The 18324-nt window shown below is 42.6% G+C and overlaps 1 protein-coding gene across 1 annotated transcript in view; it reads left to right on the top strand.

Moving 5' to 3' along the window:
* Positions 1–18324, top strand: part of Pdss2 (decaprenyl diphosphate synthase subunit 2) — a 237460-nt gene that overhangs the window by 172733 nt on the left and 46403 nt on the right. The window contains exons 5-6 of the mRNA XM_059272457.1: positions 6852–7025; positions 8143–8274. Coding sequence (XP_059128440.1) covers positions 6852–7025; positions 8143–8274 — 306 coding nt within the window. The remainder of the gene's footprint in view (positions 1–6851; positions 7026–8142; positions 8275–18324) is intronic.

The raw sequence follows: 18324 nt of genomic DNA, 5'->3' as shown, positions 1-18324 counted from the left end.
GCACATCTGGAGATGCACATCTTCATTTCTAGCACATGCTCCAACCTTTGCATACTTTAAAACCGTTCTTTCAGCTCCACAGATGGTCAGCTTCTGAGTTTCTAAAACTCCTGATCAGAATAGTTTGTCCCAACAAATTCTGGCATCTCCCTGGCCCAGTAGGTTTGTGTTTGTTCAGTGACCATAGGCCTAACCTTGAAGGACCTACCTCACAGCCACAGTAACAAATGGTCTCCCATGAGTAGAAACAAATGTTTTACCACATGAGCAAAGCAACACAGAGTGTGCAACTCACAGACAAAAAGTGAGAGAGAAGCAGATTCTTAGTAACACACCGGTGTCCACAGCCATCCCACCCCGGATGTCCATATCATGGGAACATAGCACTAGTGCTGCTACCCCGGACAACATCAACCCACTGTCCGTTATTTCAAACAGCCTTACCCAAGCGAAGTTACAGTAGTCCAAATAAGATACCTCTGACGGTTATTCGGTATGTATAATGACATATATTACCCCTTCCTAAAATAAGAAAGTCCATCAAAAGTAAATATTCACTGAGTATATCATCTTTTTATATAAAATAAATCTTCAGTAAAGTCTTCATGTAGGGCCAGGATGGTGCTACTCTCCCTTAATCCCAGCATTTGGGAGGCAAAAGTAGGCAGTCCTTTATGAGTTCTAGGACACCAAGGCTATATATAGAGAGAACCTTTCGCAAACAAACAAATAAATAGATAATATACAAATGAACTTTGTAAGGCTGGGCATTGCGACACATGCCTAGAATCCTAGCACTTACATTGCTAAATAAGAAAATAACAATTACAGGGCCACCCTAAACTATATAGTGAGATCTTGTGTCAAGACACACACACACACACACACACACACACACACACACTGAGGATATAACACAATGATAGTGTGTTTGCCTGGCATACTGGAAGTCCTTGGTTCAATCCCCAGTACCAAAAAAGGAAAAAGAAAACTTTCTGTTGCAGGGTATGGTGGCATACATCCATATCCCAGCACCTGGGGTAGATGTGAGAAGATCCAGAGTTCAAGATCACCCTTGAACGTATGAAGTTGAGGGCCAATCTAGCCCACATGAAACCCTGCTCAAAATAAATATATGAATGAATAAATAAGTAAGATTGCATGTGTGGAATTCTCAAAGAATAAATCTAAAATGTTTTTTAACCCTGCACATTCTGTGCTGCAGTAAGTATATCCTAATCTCTTATTCTGACTACTTTCAGCCACTTCACACCCATTTTGTATATCTGATATTTAAAGACTGGTTTAGATGTGGGCTGTCATACCAGTTTCTTGGCATTTTAAAATCATACCTTAATTTTCCTAGAGCTTATTTTCCTAGTATATACGTGACAATCTGGTAGAAATGAATAGACGAGTTTTGCTTCATTAATAACCAAATTCATAATAGGTAATAACTTGATGTTCAGGGAATAACATTTCTGATTAACTTAGGAGCAGAGTTATTAACTTATGGTCCAATTAAGTTATGGCAGTAGATTTCAGGGGACCATAAATTAATTGTTTCTGGTTATCTGAATAATCTTTTTCAGAGATTGTATGTTCCATGAATAATTTAAAAATATAAAAGTGATGAATAATAAGGAGTCTAAATCCCAGTAAGAAATATGTAATGAACAGAACTAAATCTTCCATGGTTTCAGGTCCTGCAATTAGCCTTTTACATGTACACAATTGCATATACACATATATAGTAATACACAATTAAAATTAATACATAATTTTAAAATGCCAAGAAAATGGTATGCTAGCCACCTCTAATGTGTGTCGGAAGCTTTGTCTTCTGTGTGCAGATGTTTCTGTTTTTTCTATCCCTGGACCGTGAGCTTCTTGAGGACAAGCTGCTTATCAGTCTTCATATCTAGATTGCTTTGCAGAGATCTGGCCCATGATGCATAAGTGAGTGTTTTACACAAACAACCAAAATTGATCAAGAGTCATAAATTGAATAATTTTTTTCAAGTAACTCTTTGTTTTTTTTAATGTATGCACCTACATGTATGCATGTGTGTGCCGTGTGTGTCCCTGGTCCCATGGAGATCAGAAAAGGACAGCAGGTTCCCTCTGACTGGAGTTACACACGTTTGTGAGCTGTCATATGTGTGCTGAGGCAGGTTCTGCAAGAGCAACTAGTGCTCTTAGCCACTACATCATCTCTCCTCAGTTAGCATCCTGTTTTGAGGTTCATCCCCACATATCATGTATTAGTAGTTCTGCTGCAAGCTGCAAAAACTGTACAAAGCAGGATTTCAGCTGATTATAACAAAGCTGATACCTGGAAGAAACCAAGGGCCTTCCAGAGGTCAAGCTGAGGCTCAGGGAGCCTTGGTGATATTTGGCTTTTGATTATCAGCCGTTTCCTGCTATGAGTTTCTTGTGTGCTATTGTAGCTTTTCCATCATTTATTGGGCACCTTATCACCTCTACTAAAGGAATATTTAGATAACCTTTTGCGCTGACAGCTATGCACAGCCAGAACCCCAGTTCAAGCCTCCCTGTAATTATCATCATTGGCAGCATCCGGCCAGGTCCATCCTCAGACGGAGGAAAGTACCTTATCAGAGATACCTCTGTACTCTCTAAGAACAGACTTAAGTGTCCAGACTACCTGTTTGAGAAGGCCTGGCGGATGTGCCAATTAAGCTTAACTACCTCCTTTCCCAACTCTTACCTCTAGTTCCAGATCTCCCTTCAACTATCACCAGAGGCATCCAGCTGTACCCAGGTTGCCTAGCGACTGAACACACCTTCCCCCACCCTGCAGAAAAAAACGGCAGATAGCTTGAACAGATAGGAGCCACAGGAAAAAAGAAGGCAGTTTTATTTTCTCCCATTGACCTAGCAACTTATAGATTTTTTAACATTTTCTACCAATCATGTTTAAGACTATAGTTGAGCACATAAGATCCCTCTTCTTAGATATTACCCAAATTACCTTTAGTTAATTCATTAGTCACTTCCCTTTTGGGTTGCAAATGATAATTAACAATTACTGCCCCTCTGTGTGACTCTTATCACCCCTCCTTTTGACCCTGGAAGCCTGACAATCACTGCCTGAGGAAACTCTTACCTGCCTTTATGACCACACAGGAATTCAAGCCTGGTGACCTTGCTCGACCAGGGGACTGCTATTGCTTGGGTTTATAGCTGGACTCCAGAGAGACTAGGGGGGACGGAGAGACGGAGAATGGAGAGGGACAAGAAGGATTTTGACCACAGAGAACGTGTGGACAAGATGGAAGATGAGGAAGAGTCAGATGGGGAAGTACTAGTTGGGTAAGAACGAGATGAAAAGGACCTAGATGAGGCAGAATTAAGACGAGAGAACTTAGAGGAAGCAGTAGATAAATATAGAGAGAAATCAGGCAAGAAAGGAGCTAGGCACGAGAACAGAACTGAAGCTGTGTAAATAGGATGTTATGCCAGAGGAATTAAAGCAAGTGGACTATAGAGCTCGGTGTGCTGAGATTCTATTTCCCAAAAACAGTCCTCGACCTTAGTAGTCCTCTCTCCTGAGCTCCTGGAAGGTATAACATTAAAGCTGGTCCACTAATATCATACAAGATGTTCCATGTTAGTTGTAGCCTTTAGCTTTAAACTTAAAATTAACACATCACTACATAGTAAATTCAACTGATAAGCAGGATTCTAGTTACTTAACTAGAAGTTATTAAAAATTACATGATGCCTAAATGATTAAAAAATATGCAAATGACTAGGAGTGACCTATGGCCAACTGTCAGAGAAACAGATATATAATCACTCACACAACTAGGGGAATTTAGCACTGAATCAAACTGCAAGTGGGTAATATTTTTAAAAAGAAGCAAATATTTGTGGGAATATTTGAGAATAGTCTTCAAAGTATATTTTATATTTATACTGGAGATATTCAGTTTAGTGGACAGAAAAATAATCCCTTTGAAGAGAATAATATTTCAAAATTCCTACAAATATAAAAGTAATATTCAAGAAAAACTAAGTGTCCTGTGTAAGTGTGACGCAGGTCTCATGGGGGACAATTGGGGTAAGAATTGGGCCAAACAGGTATTGCTTGTTAACCATAAGAGGGAAGGTTAACTATTAGGATTTAGAGTTATTAGATTGTATGAGCAAACAAAAGGCACTAAATGATAATGATTTTGATTATTTATTTCAGCCAAGGTAGGAAGGACAAAGGAAACAGAAAGAGGAGAGAAATACCAAAGAGAGAAAAGATTTGATGAATACATATTACATACCTCACACGCTGTTGTAGATGCTTATATGTCCACCCAGCTTCGTGCCTGTGGGTCCCTTAGGATGACTGCCATCCTTGCTTTCATGGAGCATATACTCTGATGAAGGAGACAGACAATAAGTCCTTCACCAGAGGAGGCTGTGAGGAGTCTGACATGATCAAAGAAAAACTGTTTAAAGCAGAGGAAGGAGGTGGGAAAGGCCAGAAAGAGAAGTAGATTGATAGCTAAAGGGAAGTGGAATGTTGAGCAGAGAACAGAAAGCAGTGAGGATCCAGCCATGCACATATCCTACAGGCCAGTGTGATTCCAGCCGTGCACATAGCCTACAGGCCGGTGTGATTCCAACCGTGCACATAGCCTACAGGCTGGTGTGATTCCAGCTGTGCACATAGCCTACAGGCCGGTGTGATTCCAGCCGTGCACATATCCTACAGGCTAGTGTGATTCCAGCTGTGCACTTATCCTACAGGCCAGTGTGAAGGCAGGGGAATCAGGAGCAAGCTCATCTGGCTGCATAGTGAGTTCAAGGTCTACGTAAACTACCTGAGACCTTGCCTCAACTTTTCCATAAAGTAGAGTGAACTTTGCATGTAGTTTGGTTGTTGTCTGGACTTCCTGTTTTGTTCCATTATCTGTCTACAAAATACATATCTTTTATTTTTCATTTTTAATTATGCGTGTATGTATACATGTATTTGTATGTGTGCATAGACACTCACACGTGGATCTGTACATGCCCAAAGAGGCCAGAAGAGACTTGAATCCTTTGGAACTGAAGTTAAAGGTGTTTGTGAGCCACCCAACATGGATACTAGAGACTGAACTCAGGTCTTCTACAAGAGCTGGAAGTGCTCTCTGGAGCCATCTCTTCAACTCCAGTTTTTGTGTTTTTAATTACTGAGTCTTGTTAGCACCTCATTATATCAGGTGGGGCTAGGTGAACTTCAGTGTTCCTGTTTGCTGTATCCCACTCCAGACTCACATAAGAGTGCATGGCCTTCTTTTCTCGAGATTGTCCTTGATGTTCTCCTTCCTTCTCTCCTTCTTTTATTCCTGCCTTTACCCCTCTGTGGTCGTTTGCAAAAGAGTGGCCTCTGTATGCTCATATATTTGAATGCTTAGTCACCAGGGAGTGGAACTGTTGAGAAGGAGTAGAAGGATTGGGAGGTGTGGTGTAATCAGAGGAGGAAGTGTGTTGCTGGGGATGGGCTTTGAGGTTTCAAAGGCCTGTGCCCGGACCAGTGTCTCTCTCTTCAACTGCTGCAGATGGATTGGGATGTTGAAGCTCCTTACTGCTCCAGCACCGTGTCTGTCTGTTCCCTATCATCATGGTCATGGACTGACACTCTAACACTGGAAGCAAGCTCCCAGTTAAACACTTCCTTTGAGAGTTGCCTTGGTCATGGTGTCTCTTCACAGCAATAGAACAGTGACGGAGACACCCTTCCTTCCTCCCGTCTGCCCTGCCTTGCTTTTGTGAGGTTTCTTCTGGTTCACAGTGAAGGTCAGCTGCTAGTTACGTGGCACTGGCCAGGGAACGGAGCATGCATGTTCCTCCTCCTTTGTGGTGTTTAGAATCCACTTGCCTGTTTTCAGAACGGGATGGTGCTGTTAACTGCCCTGGACTAGCTTCCTGGGTCCCACTCACTCGAACATGCTGCATCTTTATATTCACTCACTCACCTTCATCCCATCAGGACCAAACGTATTCATAGCCTTTAATTTGTTGTATTGTTTGGGTTTGGTTTTTGAAACAGTCTCATGTGGTCCAGGCTGGCCTTGAACTCTTGATCCTTCTGCCTCCACAGGTATGTGACACCATGCTCAGCTCTCTGGGTTTAAATATATGTGTATATAGTAGAATAAAAGACCTTGTCTATAACACTTTCTGATTAGTTTTATAGTTGATTGTGTTAATTATTGATTATGCCCTCTGCTAGTATATTCAAAAATCTTCTTGTTTGTAGTAATTTTAGTTTTCCTGATGTATACTCTCTTCTTAATGCCCTTACTATTTCCATATAAGTTGAATGCAGTAGGATCCTCGTGTTTCAGAACGCTCAGTGACATTCAAGAACTGATAGTTCTGCACCGAAGCAGGCATCAATTTAGGGGTCTAAGCTTCTATACGTTTGTTTTAAATGATAGTATACATGTTATAGAAGTTCTCAAGCTTGAAATTTACAGAAAGTGCTTTTACCCCAAATGAAGCAGCAATCACCCAGTGTGCTGCTCTTGGTGGCTAGAGCCAGGGCTCAGCTTCTTAGTTCTGTCTTGTTGAGGAAGTGGGAGTGTTTGGAATTGTTCCTTACTTTGTTTTTTGTTTTGTTTTTTTTGTTTTTGTTTTTGTTTTGTTTGTTTGTTTTTGTTTTCTTAAGACAGGTAGCTCTAGCTAGCCTGGAACTTACAGTCCTCCTGCCTCAGCTGCTGAGTTACCGGGATTGCAACTGTACACCACCCAGACCTGTCCAGCTCTTAAAGCTTTTATCTTTCAAAAACACAGTTACACTTATCTAAAGCCTTTTCATCTTGGCCTTTTTCCATTTTTAGGGTCATTCTGTCACAGAGAATATTGGAGTGTCGAGCTGGAAGGAGCAGACTTTTCTGTCCCATTGTGCCTTGCTGGCCAAGAGCTGCCAGGCCGCAATGGAATTAGCGAAGCACGATGCTGAGGTCCAAGACATGGCATTTCAGTATGGGAAGCACATGGCCATGAGTCATAAGGTATTTGCACACCCTATCTTCTGCATACAGAAATATGATAAATGTACACAGAAAACTGCTGGCACTTAATAAGCTGCTTTTATATCTTGAAAAATGTTTATTGTATGTGTAAAATTGTCAGTCAGAGAGGGTGGTAGTTATTATATAAGCAGTATAATTGGCAAATACTATGTAATTTTGATGTTTATGTTTTCTTAAATACCTGAAATAATTCTGAAATAACTCCTTCAAATTATTAAATAACATGTAATATCACCTCCACAGAATGGTAGACTATTTTTTATTTTTGCTATAGTTCCCTTCTAAATCCTTATGCTAAACAAATTATGAAAAGTTCATAAAAATTGTACTGAATAAAATTGAAAGCTTTAACTTTAATATGTGATTTTAATTTTTTTTATCAACACTGGAGCATAAATTTATTAGAAAAAGTAAGAACATTCCCAAGAGTAGGAGAGGCTAAAAGGGAGAAATACTTAATAACTCATTCTTTTCAAAGACATGTGAAATATAAAATATCACTAGACCCATTGCTTTGTGGTTGCCTCCATCTGACTTTAAATTTTCGGTTACCTGGTGCAGCCAGAGTTCCATAAGAGAAAGACTCTGTCTCAAAAAACAGCATACTACTCCCAAAATTTCAGTCACACACTTTCAGATGTTACTTAACTCATACAAGGCAGGAATACATGCATGTTTGTGTGTGTGTGTGTGTGTGTGTCTGTGTGTGTGTGTGTGTGTGTGTATGTCTGTATGTCTGTATGTCTGTGTGTGTATATACGTGTATATGTGTGTATGTGTCATTTCCAGATGAATTTTTCATATTTTTGTAAAACTTGGGATTCTTTATAAAGTGGTTCTATTTATTAAGTGTTTATTTAAGTCTCTACATTTAACATAAAGGAGAAGGAGCTAAGGATGTAGCTCGATGGTGGAGTGACTGCTTACACACAGGTCCTAGACTCATGACCAGAGGCATACACATTATGAAAATTAAATTCTAAACAGAATGCTGATGCTTGTTAACTCCTGTTACAGTGCATGGAGACACTCTGTAACTGGTACTTCCTGAACTGATACATTGTACTCATGCACCTCCTCTGACTGCTCCTTCTAGATCAATTCTGACCTCCAGCCTTTTATTAAAGACAAGACCAGTTACTCTACGTCTTTTAACCTAAACTCAGCACCTGTGGTCTTACATCAAGAGTTTCTTGGAAGAGATTTGTGGATTAAGCAGATTGGAGAGGTAAGTTGAAATCACTCCTACTTTTGATACCCTTGGTATGTAGTTGATCTTAGAAGACAGTTCCTAATGCATGCTGGAAGCCCATTTTCTTTTCAGGTGGATTCTTTGTAACCTACATGTTTGCGTGGTAAACTGTTAGTTGTAAGCTGGCGGCCACACTAGTGTATTTGCTTGTGTCTGAGTGCATAGATGCTGCAGCACAGCACTGGTGCCTGTTGCGCATGCTAATTAACTTTGGGATTTTTCCTAACGGCTTTCGGAAATTGGACATGGTAGTAGCAGCACCCTAACTGACGGCAGTTTCCCATCTGTGGACTCCTGTGCATGCTGCACAACAGCAGGACCTCCGTCTCTCAGCTCCTGGGGTTATTTTAAAACAAACTTGGGCCTTGAACACCCATTCTGAGACATTATCAAAGGCAGAAGGGTCGGGAGCCTGGTGAAGTGGGAGGAGCAAAGGGGCGTAGACTGGGGCTGGCACAGGACAGGGCTGTCTGCTCTCTTAGTGCAGAAACTCTGCTGCAGAAACTGGATGCCTTTCCATCCAGAGTCCCATGGGATTTATTGAACTTCGTGGTTGTGATTGGCAGTGTTGTGTGAGTCTGTAGATGGAGGGATGGTTACAGGTACAGCTGAGGGTGGAGTAGGGGAGCAGCCTTACAACAGAGCCTAAGTGGGGATCCGAATTCTGAACGATGAAATTTCTCCTCTCCTAACCTCCTCCTGTACCTGACTCTCAGAATGCTAGCAGCCAGCTTCAAGTCCCTCATACTCACCCAAGAAAGCGGGAAGCGTTCATTCTTAGGAAGCTGTCCAGCCCCACAGAAAAGGTGGCAAAGGGGGCAGTTCAGGGACCACTCAATAGATATCCTGTATCCATGAACAGTCCCCTACATGGACCTGTCTCAGCATGCCCCATGGAGAGTCTCAGCTGCCTCACCGTGGAGAAGAATATGGAAGAGAGGACCACAGGGCATGGAGAAAACGCCCACCATTAAAGAGAGTCTGAACCAAACTGATGAAAGGGAACTTAGAGGAACCAAGACAATTCAGACATTTTGAACACACTGTGATAGTACCCTTAGCACAATAGTAAGCCCAAGAAACTAGACCAGGTCATATATGAAAAAGGACAAACCCAGAACAAGAAATTGGATTATAAAACATAAAAATAATGCAGATTTATTTAGTAAGAAGCTTGTGGGGTTGGAGAGATAACTCAGTGGCAGGAGCACTTGTTGCTCTCTAGAGGACCCAGGTTTGTTTCCCATCACCTACTAGGTGACTCACAACTGTCTGTAACTCTAGTTCCAGGGGATCTGATGCCCTCTTCTGGCCTCTGGGGTCACCAGGCACACATGTAGTACACAGCCATACACACAAGCAAAGTACTTGTATAGAAAGTAAAAATGAATTAAAAATAAAACAAACTTAGAATAGTCAAATAAGCAGCTGGGCATGGAGACCTGTCCCTGTGTTCCCTGTACTCATGAGGATAAGGAAGGGACATTGTGAGGTCAAGATCTACAGGGACTCAGGGACCATACTTTCTCTGTCCTTGTTCTTGAGAGTATGGAATATATTCCATCAAGATAAATACAGGGATGAAGACATGGCTCAGTGGTATTCGGAAAGCCCTGGGTTCAGCCTCAGCATCATTAAAAAACAATAAAGTCAGCCGAGCGGTGGTGGCACATGCCTTTAATCCCAGCACTCGGGAGACAGAGGCAGGTGGATCTCTGTGAGTTCGAGGCCAGCCTGGTCTACAAAGTCAGTTCCAGGAAAGACAGGGCAGTTACGCAGAGAAACCCTGTCTTGAAAAACCAAAAAAAAAAAAAAAAGAAAGAAAGAAAGAAAGAAAGAAAGAAAGAAAGAAAGAAAGAAAGAAAGAAAGAAAGTCTAAAAAGTAGGTCATTAGTCGCAGACATAAACAATAGTAAGGCCTATAATAGCAGCACATACCATACGCCAAGTTTTCTTCCAATTAACAGTCTGAGGCACAGAGAGATTAAGTAATTATTGAAGTGTCACACAGCAACCAAGTAGTATATCCAGTATTCTATTCAGTATTCAAACCCAACAGTTCAGCTGCAGAGTCAGTCTGAATCCCTAAGTACCATGCTTCCCTGTGTGTCATGTGTCCAGTCTTGGGCTGATGGCTGTGTATGCAAGCTTCACTGAGACAAGAGGACAGAGGGCTCCAGAAGAAATTCCTCTCTTTTTTAGAGTGTGTGTGAGTGTGTGTGTGTGTGAGTGTGTGTGTGTGTGTGTGTGTGTGTGTGTGTGTGTGTTACGTGTGTGTGTATTCATGAATGTGAGGGTGTTGGTGTATGTCAGTGACTGCACACAAGGCACAGCCCACATGTGGAGGTGAAAGGACAACCTCAGATGTCAGTCCTTGTGCCCAGTGTGTTTGAGGTAGGCCTTTTGTTGTTCACCATGAGCTCCTAGGCCTTTCCTGTCTCTGCTTCCCATCTCCCCATAGGAGCGCTTTGAACATTACATTCCTGCATCTAGCTTTTCTGTGGTTCTTGGGGTCCAAATACTTGCTGAGCCATCTGCCCTGCCCTGCTAAGAGTAGAAACTGGAATTGATAAGTTACCTAATATTCTCAACCATGATGAGAATTATACATGGCCAGGCATGGTGGTTCACACCTGTAGCCCCAGCATCTGTTAGGGAGAGTAGGAGGATTCAGAGTTCAAGGTCATTCTCAGCTACATTATCCAGTTTGAGGCCAGCCTGGGCTACATGAGACCCTGTCTGAAAAAAATAAATAAATAAAAATTAGGGGTTAGAAAGATGGCCCAGTGCTTAAGAGCACGTGCTGCTATTGCAGAAGACCCCAGTTCAGTTCCCAGCAGCCTCGTGGGGCTCACACCATCTAGCTCCAAAGGCTCACAGGGAATCGAGGCAAGAAGTCAAAGACCTCCCTCACCTTTCTATTCAAGAGTGTCTAGCCAAGAAGTGGTGGTGCATGCCATTAACCCCAACACTCTGGAGGCAGAGCAGGGGGATCTCTGAGAGTTCAAGGCCAGCCTGGGCTACAGAGCCAGTTCTAGGACAGCTGAGGCTGCACAGGTAAACCCTGTCTCAAAGATTTCCCTTCCCCAAAAAAGAGTGTCCAAGAAATTGAGTGGCAGAATGCGCCAAGCCTGGAATCCCAGTTTCTCAGAAGGCTAAAGCAGGCAGATTCCAAGTTCAGGGCCTGCTGGAGCTACAGAGAGAATTCAAGGCCACACTGAGCAACTTAGAGAGGCCCTATCTCAGAATGAAAAGTAGAAATAGGAAAGGCCGGGATGAGTTTGGTTTTAAAGGGCTGTCCAGCATGTGTGCGACCCTAGATTCAATCCCCAGAACTACACAACAGTAAAAAAACAGCCACACTGAATACATGGAATAAAATGAAGCAATTATTAACCTATCTGTAGAGAAAAATTAAAAATGCATAAGAAAGGAGGTGTAATCACAATGTTCCATATGGCTTAGAGACTAATGTTTATATAGCATAAAAATTTAAGTCCTGAATATTTTATAAGAAATGGATTTTGTTTATGAAATGATGCAAATACCATTTAGAGTTAGGAAACATTTCCAATTTTTATTCAAAAATTATTAATCAAAATTGTAAAAGTAGGTTGATTGAGCCAAAATGAGAATGAAAAGCATTCGAGAGACATCATGCAAAGTTTCACAGAACACACATGATTTGGAAAGCTGTCAGCCCACACTTGCCCTTCCTCACCGAGCTCTTCCTCACGTTTGCCTTTCTCTTCTAATTTGGTGAGACTTGGCTCTGCATTCAGGAGTTTTCTCCAGCCTTTGTCCAGCTTTAGCCTAGCGATAAGTGCCTAGCTCAGGTGAATGCCTACAAGGACTATTGTGTGGGTGCCTTCTTACCCTGCTCTGGATATTAGTATCGTATTTCTTCTTCTCTGTATCTGAACTACCTTGCCATTTGCTGGCCTTTGCAGTGTCTTTGAACCACCTCAATCACACCGTCCTTACCGGTAGGTAGGAAGCAGGTGTCTACTGCAGCAGTTCCCTGGGGAACAGGAAAGACACACGGCCTTCCCGCATACAGAGGGCCTTGGAGAGGCTTTTGTGGGGTTTGCTGCAGTCCAAAGCCACAAAGGGGTTGAACTTCTCATCATCTATCACCAGTTAGAATATGGACTAACCGAAAAGTATGATTGAGTAGGAGGAAGGTAGCCGGGAAGTGTAAGATTTAATATTTCTTTCATGGATCAATGGATAATCAATGGATAATGTCTAAAATTTTAAAATAGGAAATAAATTTGAAAATAGAAGAAAAGACTAAAGAGAAGGTCTGCAAGGTGCTGGGCCTTTCTTTTTAAGAGTTTTATACTGCATGACTTTTAAATACTATTCTATTTGTTTTTGTTTTAAAACTATAATTTAATTTCACTTCTAGGCCTCAGCCGTAAGAAAACTTTCAGAGATATGGGCAAAACATACTAAAATATTAATTGTAAAAGGAAGAAAATTGAAATTGACCCATTTAAAAATTTGTGAGATGGGTTCGGTGGCTTATACCTGAAATCCCAGGGTAGAATTGGGAGGATCAGGAGTTCATGGTCATCCCCAGCTTCATGAGACCCTGTTTCAAAACAAACAAACACATGAAAAAGTATGAGCCAATGAACTATCACACAGCTGAGGTTGTGTGTGAGGTTATTTTGACAGCTGAACTGAATACACACACACACACACACACACACACACACACACACACACACACGCATGCATGCATACATACATACATACAGATGGTGCTACTAACTCTAACTGGGTTACATTGGAATACATTGCAAATTTACATTTTGGTTGAAAGATACACTGAATAAGTTAAAGGAAAGCTAACAGCTCTCCTTTAGAGTTAGAGACATTTATGAAGGCATAACATAGATAGGGATTTTAGGGGAAGCATCTTAGCACTCAGGTTTTTTTGCAGACATACATAGTTGTAAATCTACACAAGAGTAGTCCAGGAATACCCAAACAGTTGGTAAAATTTCCTAAAACCTAAGTCATTGTCCCCAGACTGATTTTAGATTTAAAGGGAACCAATTTGGAAAAGCATGTCTCCTGAGCATCGATTCGATTCAAATGGCCCTACTGTGGAGGCCGGTAAGCACTGAGATGATGCTGTGAACATTTCCACCCTCTGCCCCAGGTGCCTAGTGGACACTTGCAAGTCCTCATCCCCTGGGAAACACTGTTTTGTTGGCCGTCCACTAGCTTTCCTGTCTGAGTAGTGAAGGAGTCCCCGGGAAAGAGAAAAGAGACTCACTCACTTAGAGCAATTAATTTCTGACTATGTGGGGACCTCCTTCTTCAGATTAAAAATACTTTCCTTGAGTTACCTTAGTCACCTAGATTGCAGTTACATGTTTGTGTGACCCTCAGTAAGATAATGATCTGGTTCCGTGAATGCCTCTTAGTACACACAATCTGTCATTTAAGACTCTAAATCCAGAGAGGGTTACTTGATAAACTCCAGTGTGTTCAGTGATTTACCCTTCCATTATTTCTGTGATCCTGTCTCCCTCCAATTTTGAATTTGACTGTAAGATCCTTAAGAGTAATAGCAAATTCATTTATTAATTACTACTAATCCTGGAACAGGTACTTGGAATAGTCACCCATTTGTCCAAAAGTGTGTATGTTTGTGCACATTTGGTCGTCTCTGGGTAAGGCTGTTTGGTGGCAGTCTGTTTTGTCAAATAAAGTCAAATTGGTATAAGCAAAGTGCCCATGGAGGATGGGAGTTAGAAGGCCTGGGTTCTGATTTGGCCTCTGCAGCATTATGTAACTGGAATCACATTCTCTCATATCCTTTTTATTGTCTTCTGTAAATATATGGCATTGAACTGGGTGATTTCTAAAGTATGTTTAGTTCTCCAGTGAACCTGAAACACAGATTTCTTAAGAGATGCAATACAAGAAAAAGATAGATCTCTGTTAACACTTACACCAAGACTGGTGGGATGAGGGGGCTGACGCCTGCTGCCAGGCCTGAGGACCTGAGCACAGTCAGGGTGGGAGAAGAAAGCACTCCCATACGCTGTCTTCTTACCACCACACACAGTGTGCCCTCCCTCCAAAATAACAGAAAGGTAAAAATAATACAGTTAAAAGCCAGCTGTGATAGCACATGCCTTTCCCAGCACTCAGGAGGCAGAGGTAAATGGTCTCTGAGCTCAAAGCCAGCCTGGTGTGCAGAGTTCCGGTTCAGGCAGAGCCACAGAGCAATAACACTGTCTCAGAAGAGAACAGGGCCCGGCAGGACGACCCATGAGCTGAGAGCACTTGTTGCTCTTGCTGAGGACCCAGGTGTGGTTCCTCACCTCCATAATGATTCAGTCTGTAACTCTGGGTCCAGGGTACCTAACACCCCTTCGGTCCACTGCCGGCGTTAGTCATAAAGGGTGCACTCATCCACATACAATAAATAAATCTAGAAGAAATGCTTTTGGAAACAAAATCTTGTTCCTGATGCTGGGAGACCCATGTGATACCTCCTTACCACATGTAAAGTTACTTTCTGCTCTGCTCCAGCGGGTTTGATTTTCTGTGTAGAGAGGGAGGACTATTGACTGGCTACGGAAGCGAGAAGATGACTTTCTCTTCAGCATGGTGAAGCTAGAGCAGCACCTTGGAATTTTTGTAGCAGGCTTTGCCTCCCTCCAAGCCCTCCTGCAGCTGTCTTGATTAGATGCTGTACTGCCAGTCCCTAAGGCATGAGCATATACATCCTTACTCAGGAGACATTTCGGAACGGAAACCCGGGCCCCGTAACAGCTGAATGTCTGTTGAGCATTGTCTCCATACTGAATTCAACAGATCCCTCACTACCTTAATTTTAAATTTAAATTTGTAGCTGCTGAAAAATAATGATCAGGTGAAAATACAGTTAGTGAATGGGTGATTCACCTGGGGAGGTAAAGTCATTACTCAGTTTTCATTTTGACTCTTATAAAAGAGTGTATCCTTCAGAGAACAGCAATGTCCCAACTCTCTCGGGGCATCCAGGGGCTATTGCAGGTCAGCAAGCTTTATTTTTAATGATCCCACTAGTTTTCTGCTGCCATTATAAGTCACCTGAAGAAATAAGAATTATGATTATATTCTTGGCTGTTCCTGAAAGTACTGAAATGTCACTTAGGCTTGCAACATTCTGACACTGTCATAACTAGCCATAAAATACCTTAAGCATATTACACATTACCATTGCTGAGCTGTAACTCACTGTCCCTGGATATCCTCTGTTACTTTTTATTCCAAAAAGAAAACAAAGACTGCCAGATAAGTCCACTGTGCATGAAAATACATGCAGTTTCTTAAATTAAGGCGATAAACAGTAGGAGCACTCATTAGTTGCATATGTGAAATTCTCCTAGTTTTTTAAGATAATTTGAATCATTTCTTGTTGGGGGGAGGAGCATGTTTTGATTGATTGAGACAGGGTCTGATGGATTCCAGGCTAGCTCCTGAAATGATCTTGAATTCCTGAAGTCTTTCCTCCACCTCCCAAGTGCTAGGATACAGGTTAGGCCATCATGCCTGCGTCATTCTGAGACATTTCTAAGGAAGTAATGTTGTAAGCATTTGAAAGAACTATATGGAGTGACTGCAGATTATGACATAAGTCTGGATATCTTCTAAATTAAAATATTCCTTAAGTAATCCCACCATGGGCTAGAGATGTAGCTCAGTTGCTACGGTGATTGCATGTCTAATACCCTGGGTTCAATTCCCAGCACCACATAAACTTAGCATGGTGGTGCACACCAGCAATCCTAGCACTCAGGAAGTGTAGACAGGATGATCACAAGTCAAAGGTCATCCTTAGCTACATAGGATGTTTGAGGCCAACTTGAGCTAGCTGAGACCCTGTCTCAAAACCACATAAATAAATTGTAATAAGAAGAACCCCAGCACACAGGAGACAGAGGGAGGCAGATTTTTAGTTAGAGGCCAGCCTGAGCTACATATCAAGAACCTGCCTTGGGCTGGAGAGATGGCTCAGATGTTAAGAGCACTGACTGATCTTCCAGAGGACCTGGGTTCAATTCCCAGCACCTACATGTCGGCTCATAACCATTTATAACTCCAGTTCCAGGGGATCCAATGCCTTCTTCTGACTTCTGTGGGTGCCAGACACACATATGGCACACAGACATACATACAGCCAAAACATACATCATACACATAAAATAAAAAATAAAAAGTATTTTTTTAAAAAAGACCCTGTCTCCAAACAAATGACCACAGCTAGTGTGTGTGTGTGTGTGTGTGTGTGTGTGTGTGTGTTCATACATTGTACTATCAGAGATTAAAGTGACTGACTACAGAGGGTGCAGCAGTGCCTTAAGGTTCTTTGTTTTATTGAGGGAGTAGAAGAAATGTACTGAGATTGTAATGTACAGATGTGTGAATATCGGGTAATTAATGCCAGGGGAGGGGTGGACAGGGCTTTGGGAATGGTGGCATGTGATATAGCTCCTGAAGAAGGGCTTGATTCTGAAGATGGGAATGGTTACATTGATGGGATCGGAAGGACGAGCAGATGCTAGAGACCAGTTAAGACACTTTGAGGACCCTGCCGATGGTGCAAAGTCTGAAGCAGGGGACTGTCAGTGAGAATGGGAAGTTAAGGAAGTTCAAGGAAAACTGTGTCAGAGCTAAAACTATAAGCTGGGAAGAGTAGAGGAGCTGGCAGGTGTGGGCTGGGAGAGGCAGTCAGAGGCAAGCAGGGTGCCAAGGTTGGGTAACAGGAAGAGGAATGTAAATGGAAAAGCCAGTCTGTGAGTCTCAACATAGTGAGCTTGAGGTGCACCCTACAGGTTGACAGCCATTGTCTCGGGGCCTTCTATAGCAAAACCACCTCATGGTTAGCCTGATTTCTTGCTCGTGGCTGTTCTGAGGCAGCAGTAGATTTTTGTTTGTTTGTTTTCTACTGGTCAAACTGGGCAACTTTAAGTGCATGTCTCCCCCAGAGTCTCCAAAAGCATAGGAAATCAGATTGCAAAGGATAATTAAGACCTCTAAGCAGAGAGATTTATTAAATAAAATCACCAGCCCCTTCCTTCTCTTTTAAGAGTTGGTCACCATAGTTCTCCATGTCTGTGTATTGCTCCCTCACTTCCCAGTGGGCTGAAGGAGGAGATTGTGAAGAACTACTTCCGCCAGCTTTGACATGTCCCTCCTGTTACTGGTAAGCTTTCCCAGATGAAGAGCTGCTACAATCTGATAAGTTTTAGGCCTCCTGAAGGCCTCTCTCCAGTTGCAACAAACCAAATCAGCCCCAATTGGAAAGCCCAGGTTTAATAGGTAAAGTACTCCCAGGCGATTCCCTGGCCCCCGCAGAGAGGAGACAGGGACAGGAGATGGGAAGAACCACAAGTCTGTTTTCTGGGATGCCATTTATATATTCCCCTGTGGGAGCGGCCATGAGCTTCTCTGAGGGAGGAGCTGTGTTTGGCGGGCTCTGAAGGGGTAGGTTTGGGGAGGAGCTGTGTTTGGCAGGCTCTGAAGGGGTAGGTTTGGGGAGGAGCTGTGTTTGGCAGGCTTTGAAGGGGCGGGTTTAGGGAAAGAAACAGGGGAGAGAGGAGTTGAGGTGGATCTTCCACCAGACTGCTTCCAACCAGCCCAGTGTCTAGCAATGCTCTGAGGATGACTTCCTTGTCAGATGCCTGCTGTGCTGTGTCATGGACAGACAAGAATGGTTCAGACAGCGTGGAGAGCCTTCCCTGTGTTCTGCTGCTTTCCAGGCTTTGTAACTGGACAGCCTGGCCGCAGAAAGCCTGCTTCTACTTAGCCAGAACTGTGAGCTGCTCTAACTTCAGGGCAAGCAGATCTGGTCTATTCTGTCTCCCACTGTATGCAGACTGTTCTGGAGGAGGGTGGAGATGTGCTTCCCTGTTTGCCCTGTGCCCTCCGGAACCTCCTCTTTAGTTAGATGTGCACTATACTTCCCCTCTGGGGCCTCTCAGTACAGACGCACCACCGGGAATGGTTTTCAGG

The sequence above is a fragment of the Peromyscus eremicus genome, chromosome 8b, assembly GCF_949786415.1.
Source record: "Peromyscus eremicus chromosome 8b, PerEre_H2_v1, whole genome shotgun sequence".
Lineage (NCBI taxonomy): Eukaryota > Metazoa > Chordata > Mammalia > Rodentia > Cricetidae > Peromyscus > Peromyscus eremicus.
The sequence above is the reverse complement of the archived record's forward strand: the minus strand, read 5'-3'. Positions and strand labels throughout refer to the sequence as shown.